We start from the raw sequence: 16,086 nt of genomic DNA, 5'->3' as shown, positions 1-16,086 counted from the left end.
TTCTTTGCGTATGCGCAAAGGAAAGTCACATATTTCTGTTCATTTCCGGTATCCCGTAGTTCGTTCGGAGCCACGACACGACCTACATCGTGTCGCTGCGTCGAGAAGCAAAGTTACTCTTTGGAAAGTAGAGGTTAAAAAAAAGAGCAGGTTCAGTGTGGTCTGTTGCTTGACGCTGGAAAAGATGCCGAAAAAACCGAATAAACGGGGCGGCCGTAACGGCGGCAGAGGAATGGAGGACAAGGTGTACTTCGGTGAGTGCCTTTCGTCCGTTTGTGACGAATCACGAACGATGGGACCGCGCGATTATTCTTTACAAGCGCGCGATTATTTTTTACAAGCACGCGATTATTCTTTACAAGCGCGCGATTATTCTTTACGAGCGCGCTTTCGCAATTCTCGCCTCGCCTCTTCGGTACGCCCGCCGATGAGATGATCGGAGATGATCTCCACACTCGAGGTCGAGCTTATTCGCAAGTTTGTCGACATTTCACGACGTCGTTGTCGTTAAACGCAGGAAAACAAGATGGACACCGACGGCATATGAAACTCGCAACGCTGCGCAATTTTACTCGCGCGATCTTTGCGCACGATATTTTGCGACTTTAATTTAATAACAACGAATTTATTAAGTCAATAGAGCGATATGAACAAATAAGCTACTCCGGAACAATTAAATTCAAATTCGGAAAAGTTAAATTCAAATTCGTCAACAGATATCTCAAGAAAAATAACATTACTGTTATTACGATTCGACTTTTGCTTTACATTTCTATTTTTCGATCAAGTAATTGCGAGAACTCTCGTATAGCATGGCAAAACGAAGTTTATTTTAGCACAACTTAAGTGTTTTTACGATGTTATTTTTAATTTTGTAATTTTGTGTTGCAATTGACTTTTTAAGATTTCTTGCAACGTTATGTAACAAAGTTTTGTAATATTACAAGATATTTTACAGGAACCGATGAGCTATGTTATTCCAGGGTTATTTACACGATTGTTACGAATTATTCTCGTGTAATACTCGTGAGGAATCGTAATCAAGAATCGCTGAATATTATATACATGTCATGTGCAAAACAATTGTTTTGTGATAGAAATAGCCATTATTTCATAAAATTTTACTGCTTTATCGCTATTTTATTCTTAGGTCATGATGATCGTGTAGGAAGAGATAACACCGGACCTCATATCGGTCCCACCAAACATCGCGTATCCTTTAAGGCTCTTAATCGACCTAATCATAGAGATATGTCCTACATACGTCAATTTGCATTGGCGAGTATGGACGAAGACATACCGATGGCTGGCAGCTCAAATAATAACTCTAGACAAGTTATTATCAATCAGAGGGATAGAGGTGGAGACGATAGAAACTGGCGAACAGTCTCTCGTGGGAGGAATAGTCCCATGCCAAACAGGCATTTCAAGGGAGGTCAGTTTGGCTCTAGAATGAGATCTCTTCCAGTTGCAGAAGCCAGTTGGTATAGAATTGTTGTAAGTATTTTATACATATACAGGGTGTTTGATTTAAGGTTTGCTTCCCGGTAACGGTAGATAAATATCGGGAATACTAATCGAAAAATCAAATACCATTTAGTAAAATTCGTAACGGTTACGAATTTTACTAAGTGGTATTTGATTTTTCGATTAGTATTCCTGATATCTATCTACCGTTATCGGGAAGGAAACCTTAAATCAAACACCCTGTGTGTATATATATATTTATTTATTTATTTATACGTTTAATTATGCAAAAATTTAAAATAAATCTGTATTTGTATTTTTTAGATACCATATGGACAAAAATATAACAAGGATTATGTTATAAATACACTTTTGAATTATATGGCACCTGAAGAATTTACTCCTATAATGGTAAAAAAAATTTTTTTTTATGTATATACTAGTATGATTTAATTATTTCATTAGTTTTATTAGTTTAAAGTGATAAATTTTTGCAACTAAAGAAAAATCTTATTTTATAGTACAAAGTAATAGGAAATGAGGCCATTTTCTATGTAGATGAGTTTAAAACAGTCGAGGCATTGTTAAATTGTGATCGGAAGATTACAATGTGTGATGGATGGAAACTGCAAGTGAAAGCTAAACCAGGGTATCCTGTTTGTGAAATAGATAACAAGTTAAAAGAACGATTAAAGCAAGCGATGGTTAAAAGATATTTACAAGAAAAAAATGCCTTGGATTTATCCAAATTTCATCTTGATCCAGGTAAGAAGAAAATTATGACTATGCATATGTAAACTTAAAATAAATATGTATTAATTTAAAATATGTTATCGGGAGATTAAATTTTTATATTTATTTTACAGATCTTTGCTCTGATTACTTTTGTGCGTTATTCTTACCTAATACCTTGTTGACTGTGTTGAATATTGTGGCGGAACATATACCAAATTTAGAAGCATTAAACTTAGAAGGCAATAAGCTGCAGAATATTGAGAAACTTCATGTGCTAAGTACAAAGTTCTCGAAATTAAATATTCTGTACATTGGCAATAATAAGGTAAGTTTAATTTGAATTAGAAATATTGTTCTCAACATTGATTTCAATGATTTAAATTAATTATATATTCTTAGATCAGAGACATGTATCATTTAGATGCCATTAAGGATCTAAAGCTGATCGAATTAAAGTTGGCTGGAAATCCCGTTTGTAATAGGTATAAATCTCGGCAAAATGATTATATCAGGTAATGTATTGTTTGTTATATATTATTAAACTGCAAATTTGTATTAAATTAAATTTTGCGATTTATATTTAAATTTTAATTGAATATTTTTTTGTATTACCTAATAACGAAATTTTTATGTTATTTATATTATTCGACTATATAAATTTTTGTTAATTATAGCGATGTTCGAAAACGATTCCCAAAGTTGCTGAAATTAGTAAGTATCATGCATATTATTACATGTACACTCTCACCGTCAAAAATGGCATTCGTGGTGCTACGACGTCGGCTAGCGTACGTGATCTTGGCGTGATGTGCGTCGAATCTCACACGAAGCGCGCGCGTAGATGTGTTGCGGAGCACCGGTTACAGAAGACTGAGAGGGAACGCGGCCTACTACACCTCTCCGCACTCGGCGGCTGAGAAAGGTGGAAGTCACGTACGCCAGCCGCTCGTCGCAGCAAATGCCATATCTGTTTTTCAGTGTACACATATTTGTAAGTGTTAAATTATTTTTTCATGCAAAATACTTTAATTATACTACAACAGGATGGTATAGAATTACCACGTCCAATTGTCTTCGATGTAATCGATGATACTGCTAAAATACTTCCATCGCAAAGAATGTTCGTCGCTGATGCAAAGGCACAAGAAATTGCGAGTCAATTTTTGCAGCAATATTTTATGATATACGATAGCGAAAATCGTCAACCGCTACTTGATGCATATGATAAACATGCATGCTTTAGCATGACGATAACTTCTTTCCAAAACCATAAGTAAGTGTTTATATAGTGCTGTATTATTTTATCTTTTTTTTTTTAAGTATTTTTGTGTTATAAATATATCTTTTTAATATAGTCTTGTTCTTAATACTGCACACAGTTAAAAAGTATAAAACTTTTTTTGTTACAGGCTAAATGGGTATCTTATGGAGAGCCGGGATTTAACCAAAATAAAAGACACGCACAAAAGACAGAAATTACTGAAACATGGCAGATTACCAGTAGTTTCTTTTATAACAGAAATGCCGCGAACAAGACATTTGTTGAATACCTTTACCATGGACATCTCTCTTGTTACAGTAAGTAACTAATTGTTACGCCAAATAGTCATACACTAGTGTGGATGTGCTTTTATATGAGGAATGAAAATAAATTGATAATTTATTTCTTATTTATCCGCAGCAAGCGATGATGTTTATTACGATAACGGGCTTCTTTCAAGAGTTTGTTGGGAAGGACGAGCCTATCCGTTATTTCAATCGAACATTTATAATTGTCCCAGAAGGCGAGGGATATTGTATTCGAAATGAACAATTGCATATCAGTCAGCCACCTGAGTCGACTCTAAAACAGCTTCAGCAATATGTAAATCAACTGAATAATCAACCAACTCAACCACAGACATCGTCACTGGCGGCCACTCCAGCAGTACCGAAGCCAACGGAACCTACCAATGACATCAAACAACAAATGACAATGACATTAAGCCAGCAAACAAATATGAATTTGGAATGGAGCTTAAAGTGTTTGCAAGAAACACAGTGGAATTATGACAATGCGCTTTCTGCCTTTCAAGAGTTCTTCAAACGTGGACAGGTACCGTCAGAAGCGTTTACCAAGTAATGAACGTTAAATTAAAAAACTTGCCATTGTGATAATTCTTTAGTAAAAAAAAAGTCTGAGAAAGCGAGCTCTTTGCAAAATATTAATTTTTGTTTCGTTTCATTCCATTAAATTTTTTAAACTTTTTTTTTATGGTATACTTATATCTACATCTGAGCACGGAATTAGTTGCACATTTCGAGCCTCGAGCGGTAGTGAGGGACGTGAACTCTGAAATTAGCTCAAAATGTGCAACTACTTTCGAGCTTTGATCTATATTATATGTATCTTATGGATATCTATTTCTTATTACGTATTCTCACATGCACTCGCGTGTGCACACACAAACAGAGAAATATATAATTACACATAAATGTTTGCAATATACATATATTACAATTTCCAAATTCAATGAATTCGTTTAATTTATAAAAACTATATAGAGAAAAATGAATATTCCATTAGCATATTTACATTGTTTATTTCTCCACGCTTTATATGTAACATATTTTTAACAATGATGTTAGATATTAAACAAATATTTCCCATTTTTTTATGTTACATTTATAAGGCAAAAGAGAAAGATATTTAAAAGATATCGATACTTTTTAATTTTTTTTTTAATAAAAAAAAATAAATTTTCTAAAAAAAAATTTTATATTATATGTAGAAAAAAAGAAAATTCAAATCTTATATATAATATCTATATATTTGATAAAAAGTTAAAAAGTATCTATATCTTTTTCTCTAAATAAAAAAAATTTTAATTTGTACCTACGACAAAAGGCATATCTACTTAATTATATCTAACATCATTGTATAGTTAAAAAAAACCATCTAAAATCTTTAACCTAAAAAATTTACAAAAATTTGTTTGTATATTCAAAATTCAATTTTTCTAATATTGATATATGATTTTGCTCTATTAACAAAGTATTCGTTTAAAAGTACGTGAAAAATAAATAACTTCAGATTTTTTTTTCTCGTAAAATTAGAAATGTGTAGTTTTGTACATGTATTTATTACTATTTTATTACGCTTTCTACCATTTCAGATAAAAATAACTAAAACTTGTCAAAATGTACAGTGTATAACTGTTTTAAAATATTTATTTTTAATAGTTGCAATTGAACTCGTTCTAATCAAAGTACTTATCATTTTTGTAAATAGTTATTTTTACATGAAATGCGAATGTAAAGATAGAAAGATAGAAATGATAATAAATTAGTAATAAATATATATACAAAGTAATAAGAAATAATGAGGTTTTAACTGGTTCTGTTACGCGCACAGATAAAAGCTCGATTTCTATGCATACGTTTAAATTTACAAGTTTCGTATAATAATTGAATTAACAAAATATTTCAAAATAACATATACGTAAAATAATATTGAAAATAATAACTAGTGCAATTTTGTAGAAAGTATGAACAGTTTCGCAAAATTGTTATTTAATGAGCAAACTCGCAGTTTTTGTAAATTGTAAATAGTAAATAGTCTTAAAGTATACACTAGGGTTTATACGTTCGTAAATCATTAATCATATATTGTATGAAACAAAGTTCGCTTACATTATGTGAGTATAAATTATTCAACTGGATAGATTTTCGTGACAAATTCTATTTTTTTTACAGCATGTACATAGATATAAATATAGCATTATATATGTAAGATGCAATAGCTATTTTTTTCATTGTTCTTATTTTATTAAATGGGGTTTGCGTAACACATTCATATACACACATCCATGTAATAAGAAACAGCCAAAAACATCGTATCCAGGATAATGTTCTGAAAATTTCAATTCTAGAACAGTATCTTGATATTTTTAACTGGGATTTCTGAAGTCCAAGGACATATCAGAAAACAATTCCCGAATGTCATCTGTTATCAGACATTAAGACGCAAAGGAACGGCGTTGCTCGTTTGAAGAACATAAAGTTCGTTCCCAGAACGAGGTGAATAAATCCTGATGAGATACAGTTAAGCTCATCGCAATTGATATCTCACATATGCATGACGTACATCGTCATAGTGGGATTGGCTGAATTTTTATCTGCATTTCTCTTGATTCAAGAGACATTCTATGAGTTTAAGAGGCGGATAATTTTTGATGTACGGATGTGATGTTAAACATACAAGTATTATGCTTATGCCAATCGCGTAGTAGTGTGGGGGATTATCGTGAACGCTTATAAAGTGAGAAAAAGCAAAGAGAAATAGTTTATACTCACATATTCGTATGCGACATTTTTAATTTAAGAACAGAGTAGCATGCATGTATTGTGATTCGACAATGATACACGCAAAGTATCAAAAATCTAGCGTATACATTTGTAAACACTAGCTATAAATAATCAATGTAATAGGGAAATAGAATTCTTCTGAAAAACTTTTTTATATCAATATTAATGAAGAAAATAATAAATATATTTTTGATTTGTAAGATGTGTGCAAGTAAAAAAAATTTACTGATATAAATGTACGAAAACCATAATATTAATCATTTTTACTTTTTAAACAAAAAAAAATGAAAAAAAGGAGAAAATATTAAAATATTAACAAATAGGATATAATAGTATAAAAATTATATAAGGTGATACACATTGTACATAATGTAAATATGTTTATTAAAGAAATTAGTGATGTATTGCTTTGTTGAGCAATTCTTAACTGTAATATGAATTAAAAAAATAATATTTTATTAATCTTTTATTTACTTTTATGTATATAATTATATATAATTATAATTAGATAAAAATATATGTTTGATATTTACAACATAAACATTTTAACAATTTTTTCAAAAAAAAAAAAAAAATCAAACTTTATAAGCCTTTATCAGATTAAAGATTAGAGTTATTTCAATTACGTCCTTGATGCTGTTAAAATATTTGGAAATGACTAGTTGATTGTATTCGAAATGTTTTAACGCATTCGTAGTGGTTTGATCGTATCCCTAATCTCTGATCTGATACAGGCATTAGGCACAATGATAAAATTATTATTTTTTTAGTTTTGATCTTACATTATTCCTCTCTGTTTAAAATAAATTTCCTGTTCTTTTTCCGATCGTTTGTAAAACTTGTCTCTTGGATCTATTACAGGCAATGTCGAACACTGCAAGTCAAAGTAAAAATTTTTATAACACATTGTAATTTGTAAAATCAATGATGTAAAATCAATGTGATAAGTAATTTTACGACAGCAGACAGTTTATAAATTATATAGTAATAAAAAATTAACTAAAAAATAGGTTAACATTTTTCATTAAACAATAATTAATTAAAAAACGTCTAATAATATATACCCCTGAATCTTTTCGTAACTCTAAAGTTTTTGTCATTAATTCGTTCAATTTTTTCTCTCTGTCTCCATGAGTGGGATGTGTTGATATCCACGGTAATTCTGGAGGCAGTGTATGCATTTCTGTAAGCGTTCTCATTGTGGCCCAAAATACAACAGCTTCGCGAATATCAATACAAGCCTGCGCAAAGAATAATTAAACATACTAGTTTATAAATAGCAAGAATTATTTCTTAATTACCAATCAATTTAAATATATAAACAGCAATACAAAATGTAAAATGTTGATTTAGATATAATCATAACATACTTTTGCAGCTAGTTTAAGTCCTACTTCATCAGCTTCATTTTCCAAAACTCTGCTAAATGGCAGATTATATATAATATTGAGAATTCGTTCTCCTATCATGTGAATTATAGCAGCTGCCATGTCAGGAAATAATGCCCAAACTATTAATATTGGTATTGCTATTAAAAAATCCCATAATAATTGATCTGAGAGTGATTCAAGCTGTTGATAGAAAAAACTAATTACTTATATTCTAAATTCTAATTAACATAAATCAAACATTCGCGTTATTACTCACGGAATGTAACAGTAACGAATGAGCCATCTCGTGAGCTAAAATAATACCTAGTTGATCATCATTTTCTGTAATTTTTAAAATGTCCAAAGATACAAAGATATTTCCGCCCTAAAAAAAAACGAAAGTCAGAATAATTTGTATATACATTATATCATTCTGTAAAATTGATAATGCACATACAGGCAAAATATAAGAGTTTGTCAATGGTGTATTGATAACAGTTAAAGTCCACTGTATATCTCTCATCGATTTTAAATCCTTATTAGCTGTAATAATTCTTTCGATCACTTTCATAAGTCTCTTATAAGCCGGATGATTATGTGGTACCAAATCATTTTTATGAGCTTCTAAATGCTAAGTAAAATAGAGTTTGTTATATAATTTTTTTAAATATATATCTTAATACACATGCAATAAAGAATTTAAAATCTAACTTTTTTATTTTATTACAACGATCGTTTACTTACAGCTTCGAGAATCAATTTTCCAAGTTTTTTTTCTTGTTCTCGGTTAAAAATTATAAACCTCGAACGTTGAGTCAATGGATCTGTTTCAAGATGAGTCATGTAATAAACAGCTAACATAAGACCATAGAGTCCAAAACAACCTAGTAAAAAAAAAAAAAAAATTATTTGTATAAAGCGCATATGGCATAAAATAATTCTTATAGTATAATTAATTAGCAATTTTTAGTCTAAGAATTTACCTAAAAACATATTACGTCTTTCCCTAAACCAGTGTTTGTATTCCTCTTTCTCTTTTTCTGACTTACGTGTCCACCACTTTTTTATACCTCGTCCGATAAGTAACGCGCCAAAACGTAAAACAGGACGCAGAACCATAGCTATTAACGGTGGAACATACAAGTTCTGCGTTGTGCGAAAATTACATTTTTGCAATTTTAAATACTGTATCTTTCTGCAGTTAATATTATTTTGAACAAGAAACTTCTTAGGCCAAGAATGATGGTAACCTCTTGCTGAGAAAATAATGAAATGGGTTGTACTCCATCGAATATTCTTTTGACATATATTTTTCGATATGTTAAGCATATTGAAGAAAATTAGCTTGTAGTAAATAAATCCAAAATGGAAATCAAACTATAGATTGTCAAGGAGTATGATGCCACATATAAGAGTACAGTGACTATAATTGTCTGTAATCTGTGAGTACTATTAATAAGAATAGTTTGAAACATCACAAGCGTTCATTATTCTTCACTATTTCATTTGTCAAGCAATACTTTGATGAGGGAGATCATTTCCTATAAAAATAAAATACCAATGTCAAATGCAATCATCAAATGTATCACTATAAATTCTTGTAAGCTAGTAATAAATCCTAGATAAATTGATTTGGGCAAGGACTTGTGTTGACAATCACATTGTCATATTTTTCGTATAATTATACAATCTAACTTGACTAAAGTGTAAGATGAGCAAGAATCTAGTTATTGGTTATGTAAGATAAGTTTTATTTCTAGTTTTAGTAGAAAGCTTTATATTTTACAAAACTTAAATTTGCAAAACTAAAGGAGTTAAATTTAATTTCAGTTATTGTACTAAAATACTTAGCAATTATACAAATTTTAACGAAATTTATAATTCTCTTTCTTGGCTAAATATACACTGACTTACAATGATACGTTGGGTTAAAGTAGTAAGGTCTTATTTATCGACGTAATTTTACATTTATGTATAAAAGCTGTAAAATGCTTATTTTCCATTTAAAATGTATGCGCTCAAAATCTTATTTTATTTTGTCTTTCATTAAATATTATCCAATTTTTCAGTAGTATATCTCAACCAGACTAGACTGACGTACATACAAGACACGCCATGTCGATTTGGCGTCGTTCGATATCGTTCGACTTCGCGACTTAAGTCATTTTGAAGTTTATTTCATGGCGCGCGACTCAGAACATCATGGCTGCATCTTGGCATCTCGCGCGCTGCGAACTTTTTTATTTATACACAGGTGAGAGCGTAATAAAAAAATTAATATATACCGATTTATCACGATTCTTGCACCTATAATTTCCACCGTAGACGAAAGAGTTAAGAGTTTGGTCCTGCCTTTACAAGTATTTAATTAGCCACGGCCGGACCTCCACCAGCAAGTATTTCTATGTTTTACGCGCGGAAGTTGTGATGTCTACGATCGAGGTTAGCCCTTTATGTCTCGAATTAATAAAAAAAAAAAAAAAAACTTAAATTCCAGGACGATTTGCTTCGCAGTAGCGAATCGTAAAAGAGCTTTTTACGATTCACTCCAAGGTTATTGTCAAATTATTGTCAAGATTTAACGTGAATCACATTACAGGAAGACGAGAACGCTTGCGCAAGCACGTGGTAGACGCCGCCAAGTTGAGCTTTTCTGCGGTGCGTCGCTCGCCAAGAACTTGCAGTCGCGCGTGTTATCGCTACCAGGACGCTCTACCTCGATCGACAGACCGTCTCATATTTCCTACCCTTGCATGGTGTGCGGTAGCTTGTAGATGTAATAAACAGTTAAGCCATTAATGTGAACCAGATTCGAAAAAACCGAGCGCCGGCTGGTAAACTCATATCTCTTTTATGTAATCACGAATGGCAGTTAAGAAAAAATACCGCGAGAGAAGAAATCGTTCCCCGCGAGAACAAAAAATCATGACTGAGAAGATCGAGGTTTCTTAATTATTAATTCTCACGTAGGAGATCAGACGCACGTAAGCCGAAATGAGCAAGGAGGACGACGAGAGAAAATTGCAGGACGCCTCCACTGCGGATGCCGCGGCAAAGGATCCAAATGCGGACATCTACGAGAATCGCGGAACGAAGAAGATAATCCGCGTAGTCACCGTAATGGCCTACTTGTTTTCGGTGAGTTTCGTAGGCATTCTTTTGAGCGCCTACTACTTATTCCTGTGGGAGCCGCCAAATCCGAGACTCATGCACCGCGAACGTTTGCGGATGGATCCGCAGATGCAGTTCTTGATTGCACCAACCTTGGAGAAAGTCGATCCGACGACAGAGGACAGTTTCCTGCTGCAGACTGAAGTGAATCGCGCGCACAAACCTCTTTTAAGTCGCACGATGCACGACGACGGCGATTCGGTTCTCGATCGCAGAGAGAAAACAAATCTCGAGAAAAAGAATCATAGATTGAACATGGTACTGTTGAAGTTGAGACATTCGCTTGTAGACAACTTGCGCGCCCGAAATTTGTCGCGAGCAACGACGGCCCCGAGTAAGTTCGACAATTCACTGGTCAGAGTGACGACAGTGCGTAATTCTACAATAATTTCACAACGTGGCGAAGCGCAAGGAAACATCCTCGAAGAAAAAACTCATGGCCTCAATTTGTCTTCAGAGCTCGCGGGTTCTAACGCGTCAGAGGCTGAAAGCACGTCTTCTACGAGGTTCGTGACTATCCTAGAAACTGAAACGAGTCGGGCACATTTAGATAAAAATTCTAACATCAGGCTCAATCCAATTATCGAAGAAAAGAATCTCAAAAACGGGCTCAGCAACGTGACGACAAACAGCGGCGCTAGAAATGGTGATAGTCGACGCAGTTTCGGAAACTATTCTTTCAAGAAAAAGATCCAGGAGATTTTGAAGATCGACAGGAAAGAACCAGTGAGGCGAAGTAAGACTAACGATGATCGGTTCATTCAGGATGACCGAAAAAGTGATTTGAACAACGTACAAACGATCGTTCTATCAAAAGCGGGAGTAAATGATAGCGTTGAGAACCCCCAAGAAAATAATTCTAACGAACCCTCTTCGAAAGATCGTATGGAACAGATCACGCACGATACCACATCGACCGGCCAGTCACGCTTGGAATTCATCGACGATCCGGGATTCCGTCAAATGCATGATAGCCTGGTTACCGCAAAATCATGGTCACACGTCGCGAAAACAGGAGATTTCAAAGGTAAGAATTCAGATCTATACACTTTTTTCTTATGGGTGCTACGGAATAAGCACAGCCACGCAAAACGTGACCGTGTGATTATACAATAAGTATGATTATACAATGTGTTACGTCACTCGTAGTTTTCCCTCGAGGCCGTTACGATTGTTCCCATTTATATTCGTAAACCATAAAATAAACACCCCGTTTTCACCAGATCACATGATAAATATAATGCATTTTCTATAACAAATGATAAGCAGCGATTAAAATTTTAAATAATTATTTAATTTGTACCTTTTATTTTGTTCTGTTAATCGTGGAACTTGAAGCAGAAATAATTGTATAGATTAATGCTCTTTTATAAAAAATATGAAACATTTCAAAAGATATTTATACTTAAATGTTTAAAGAAATTATATTTCTTTTCTGCGTGATGAGTAAATTAAATTTGCTTGACTCAGAAATAAAAGTTTTAGCACGATAAATATGTATCCAGTGGGGAAGTAATTTTTCTTGCCGACTAAAATAAAAAAAAAATAAAAAAGGGGGGAATTCTTAACGTGACAGAGATGGAGAACAATAATTAAAGCCTTAGAAATAGTCGATGGATCGGCATACGATAGTTATCCATTGTTACCGAGTAATAAGTGAAACAGGGTCAGCCCAATCAATTATAGGGCTTCTCCGATATTACATCACATTTACAATCCAATAACATTTAAATATCTCCACGTGTAATATATATTTGGTTTCTTGGTAACGTATCACGCGCCTCTAAATAATTTTTTAATTAAATAATTAAAAATACAGTCATCTGTTACCCCAAACAAGAGGTCTTAAGATTTCCTTCTCTCGCTGATTATTTTTTATATTTCTATACTTTCTAATTATTATTAAAATGGCAAAATTACTATGACGAACGGATGTACGCTTTGTAATAATCGTAAGCAAGAAATTTTATAACGCAAAAAATATTTTTTATGCATGTAATTTTTCTTTTAACAAAAGCAAATTATACTTTAGACAAATTTTTGAAGTACAAGTATTAATTTAATAAAAATCGCGGCCGTATAATTTAAATCGTTCAAAGAGTACCTCGACGATATTTTACGGTGTAAAATATTTCTTTTGGTATTTGTGTCAAAAGTGCTTTATAATTTAATGGAGACACTTTATAATACGGCAGCGAAGCTTTATAATTTACGAGTTCGGCTATAATTTTCTTGTAGCCGTTTTCAAGGTCCCACGTCTGTATACTTTGACTATAACGAAACCTATGCTAAGGGATCGGACAGTGTGCCGTGTTTGTCGAGGAAAAGATCGAGGGATTGCGTTGTGACGTTCTTCTACTAAAACAAAGGCGCGCCACCCTTTATAGAACAAGTAAAGCGACAAAAGCCTTATGCCGATCCGTTCTCGAAACGAAATTGCTTAGTAGCCCAGACAGCCGCCCTCTCGTTTTTATTCAACTCTCGTTACATTTAATCCCATCTCGAGACAGTGCTATATATTTCGCCGATAAAATATTCTACTCGTCTCTCCTCTAACTCTTATCCGTATCTTCAGAAAAAACGTTTCTTTTAATCAGCAAACTTTAGAAAGGCGATTCTTCCGCGGTGCGAATTACGCGTATCTTACAAAATTTCTTGCTACGTGAGAATTAACTGCGCCCAACGTGTTTCGCGATATTTTTAATACGGGTGGGGAGAAAATAAGCAACAGGAAATGTTATATTTTAAATAAAGAAACCGTAAAAAAAGAAAGAAAAAAAATTAAAAAAACGGTACGATTAAACAAAGCAGATCTCAGTAGGTGTAACGGCCTCGTATATCTTTGTAAGTTTATCAACTCCTGACTGGCGTTGGAAGCGAAAAGCTCCCGGCTGGTCAAGGTCCCGGAGCTTGCGCACTAGGTGCTGCTTTCCCGTGCACGTATCCAAGGCGGGTGTGTTGTTTTTTTTTTTTCATACTCGCGATACGTACACGACGAGATACGGCCAGCTTGCGGAAGCCGGCACCCAGAAATAGCCCAGCGGTGAACGCGCGTGTTTAGTTCTTGTGGCGAAGACGAGAGAGCTGAAAGCTCCTGGACCTATCGATCCCGGAGCGCGGAAACCAATCTCCTCGGCACGTAATCTGGAGCTTGCGGGCGAAGCTCGCCTCTCGGGCGAGTCACGCCCTGTCTACGAGACACGTTTTCCCTCTTGTGCTGTGATCGAACGGTATTCGAACAAACGATCTTTGTAACGGAGGCCGCAAGCTGAGAATCTCGAGAGGATGTGACGCTGTTGGAAATAAACATGCGTCATTTGCGGATGCGTTTAACGTTGAGGTATGCCCACAAATGTATTCGCCAGAAAGAGCTAATATTCGAGGATCTAATTAGTTTTCGATTAACGATATACGATATCATATACCTACTTAAAAGGCGTTCGATCAAAAGTACAACTTCTAAATATCAATCTCTAAAGCAAAATTAAAATCTTGGATTTTTTTTTCTCTCTCTCCGCAGAAGAGCTCGCGATTCACGTCAAGCTAAGCTTTTCTAACGCTCTTGATCGATGTTATCAAGCGTGGATTTGCTTTTCAATATTGAGAAGAAACAGCTGTGCATTGTCTCTCTCGAGTGCCTCCTGTGAGGTCCATCCGCGGAATGACGAGCATCTCGTTAATCGAGAGTTCGTGAATTCTCGCCGAGTCGGGGGATGCATTTGCCACGAAAAATGAGCGCTCACAACGTGATGGCGAGCATCGGTCGTACCCTGGGTAATCGCGAGAGCAAGCCGTCGCCCAACGAGGTCCGCTTCGCCGGGGACGAGCGGAAAGATAAGCTCTACGAACCGAAGCACAAACAGAAACTGATACGAGTGCTGACAGTGGTCGCGTACGTGATATTCGTCAGCATGGCTGCTATATTGCTGTCCCTGTATTACACCTTCGTTTGGAACCCAAAGGATCAAGCGATTAGAAGAACGAAAGTAGACCAGCCAGAATGCCCGAAGTCTCCTTCCTTTGACTCCCTAACGAATCCACCGATCTCCGATGGTAAAAATGACCGAAAAGCCAGCTAAAAGAGGATGATACGAGCATCCCTATAATTAGAAACTGCGAAAATCCACAGAAAGATTAATATAAATGAAACGGAAAACAAACTTCTGAGAGTTTCAAGCAAATTATTGAAATATTGAACATTAATAAAAAATGCTCTAATTTAAAACAAAAAGAAAAAACTGGAATAATTAAATTTATATTAATTTCTATGATATGAATAAAGTTACAATTATTCTATTGTAATTATCTTGATAATTTAATGATATTCTTTATTTGCAGAGACACAAATCGAAAGGATGACCGCGAGATCGGCGACAATAGATAATAAACAGTTGGAACAAATTGATGTATCGACCACCCAGCAGCAAAAAAGTTTCTCGGAAGTCTTCACGGAAATTGCGGACGTCGAGGAGACGTCCGTGGACCTCACGTCAATATCGACAACGCGGGATTATCATAATTTCACTGGCATTATGAACGAAGACCACGAGAATGTTACCTAAGCAAATAACAAATTTTTTTCACACGTATTGAAAGTAATAAGGTCCAAGGAAACCAAACTAAGAGCTAATAGAATACCGACACCTATTAGTATAAAATATAAGGAAACAGTTTCAGTATTTTACAGACAGAAATCGTATTAGCTTCAACTTGCCAAACAAAAAATATTATACAAACTAGAACTTCTCTCCGAAACACATGTAGAAATTAGGTATATTAGATAAGTTAATTTAAGTGTTTTATCGTTTAGTAGCTTAAAGTTATATCAAGTTATATGTATATGGATGGCGCTATCGCGAAAACTCGATGGATAAAAATCAACAATAATAATAAATAATGAAGTTTTAGATAAAGTTATACACGTGTTCTTCAGATTTAATCTTTCTCATCTTAAAACGTAGACAAATGTTCCATTCTTATTGTTTTACAAAACTAA

General features: G+C 34.1%; 3 protein-coding genes across 5 annotated transcripts; 2 read left to right on the top strand and 1 right to left on the bottom strand.

Moving 5' to 3' along the window:
• Nucleotides 1-59: 59 nt before the first annotated feature.
• LOC139101821 (nuclear RNA export factor 1) lies at nt 60-6,953 on the top strand. 2 transcript variants are annotated; one of them, XM_070655259.1, is made up of 10 exons: nt 60-254; nt 1,151-1,497; nt 1,792-1,878; nt 1,989-2,232; nt 2,334-2,527; nt 2,602-2,714; nt 2,877-2,913; nt 3,246-3,475; nt 3,612-3,780; nt 3,884-6,953. In XM_070655259.1, exons 1-10 carry the CDS (start codon nt 185-187, stop codon nt 4,322-4,324), a joined length of 1,932 nt encoding a protein of 643 aa, XP_070511360.1. In that variant the 5' UTR covers nt 60-184; the 3' UTR covers nt 4,325-6,953. The 2 variants fall into 2 exon arrangements, with proteins under 2 accessions (XP_070511360.1, XP_070511361.1); XM_070655260.1 differs by lacking the exon at nt 60-254 and having other exon boundaries at nt 275-1,497.
• On the bottom strand, nt 6,910-10,297 carry LOC139101828 (metalloendopeptidase OMA1, mitochondrial-like). The gene is made up of 8 exons (XM_070655273.1): nt 9,834-10,297; nt 8,903-9,460; nt 8,664-8,803; nt 8,377-8,550; nt 8,197-8,304; nt 7,920-8,120; nt 7,614-7,790; nt 6,910-7,423 (listed from the first exon to the last, which is right to left on the bottom strand). The coding sequence occupies exons 2-8, from the start codon at nt 9,246-9,248 to the stop codon at nt 7,328-7,330; spliced, it is 1,242 nt and encodes a 413-aa protein (XP_070511374.1). The 5' UTR covers nt 9,249-9,460; nt 9,834-10,297; the 3' UTR covers nt 6,910-7,327.
• Nucleotides 10,247-16,007, top strand: LOC139101827 (uncharacterized). Of its 2 annotated transcripts, XM_070655272.1 has the most exons (4): nt 10,247-10,361; nt 10,519-11,057; nt 11,160-12,117; nt 15,429-16,007. In XM_070655272.1, the coding sequence occupies exons 2-4, from the start codon at nt 10,914-10,916 to the stop codon at nt 15,650-15,652; spliced, it is 1,326 nt and encodes a 441-aa protein (XP_070511373.1). In that variant the 5' UTR covers nt 10,247-10,361; nt 10,519-10,913; the 3' UTR covers nt 15,653-16,007. The 2 variants fall into 2 exon arrangements, with proteins under 2 accessions (XP_070511373.1, XP_070511372.1); XM_070655271.1 differs by having other exon boundaries at nt 10,519-12,117.
• The last annotated feature ends 79 nt before the right edge of the window (nt 16,008-16,086 follow it).

This window comes from Cardiocondyla obscurior, linkage group LG04 (genome assembly GCF_019399895.1).
Source record: "Cardiocondyla obscurior isolate alpha-2009 linkage group LG04, Cobs3.1, whole genome shotgun sequence".
Taxonomy (NCBI): Eukaryota; Metazoa; Arthropoda; class Insecta; order Hymenoptera; family Formicidae; genus Cardiocondyla; species Cardiocondyla obscurior.
This window is presented reverse-complemented; position numbering and strand designations above follow the sequence as displayed.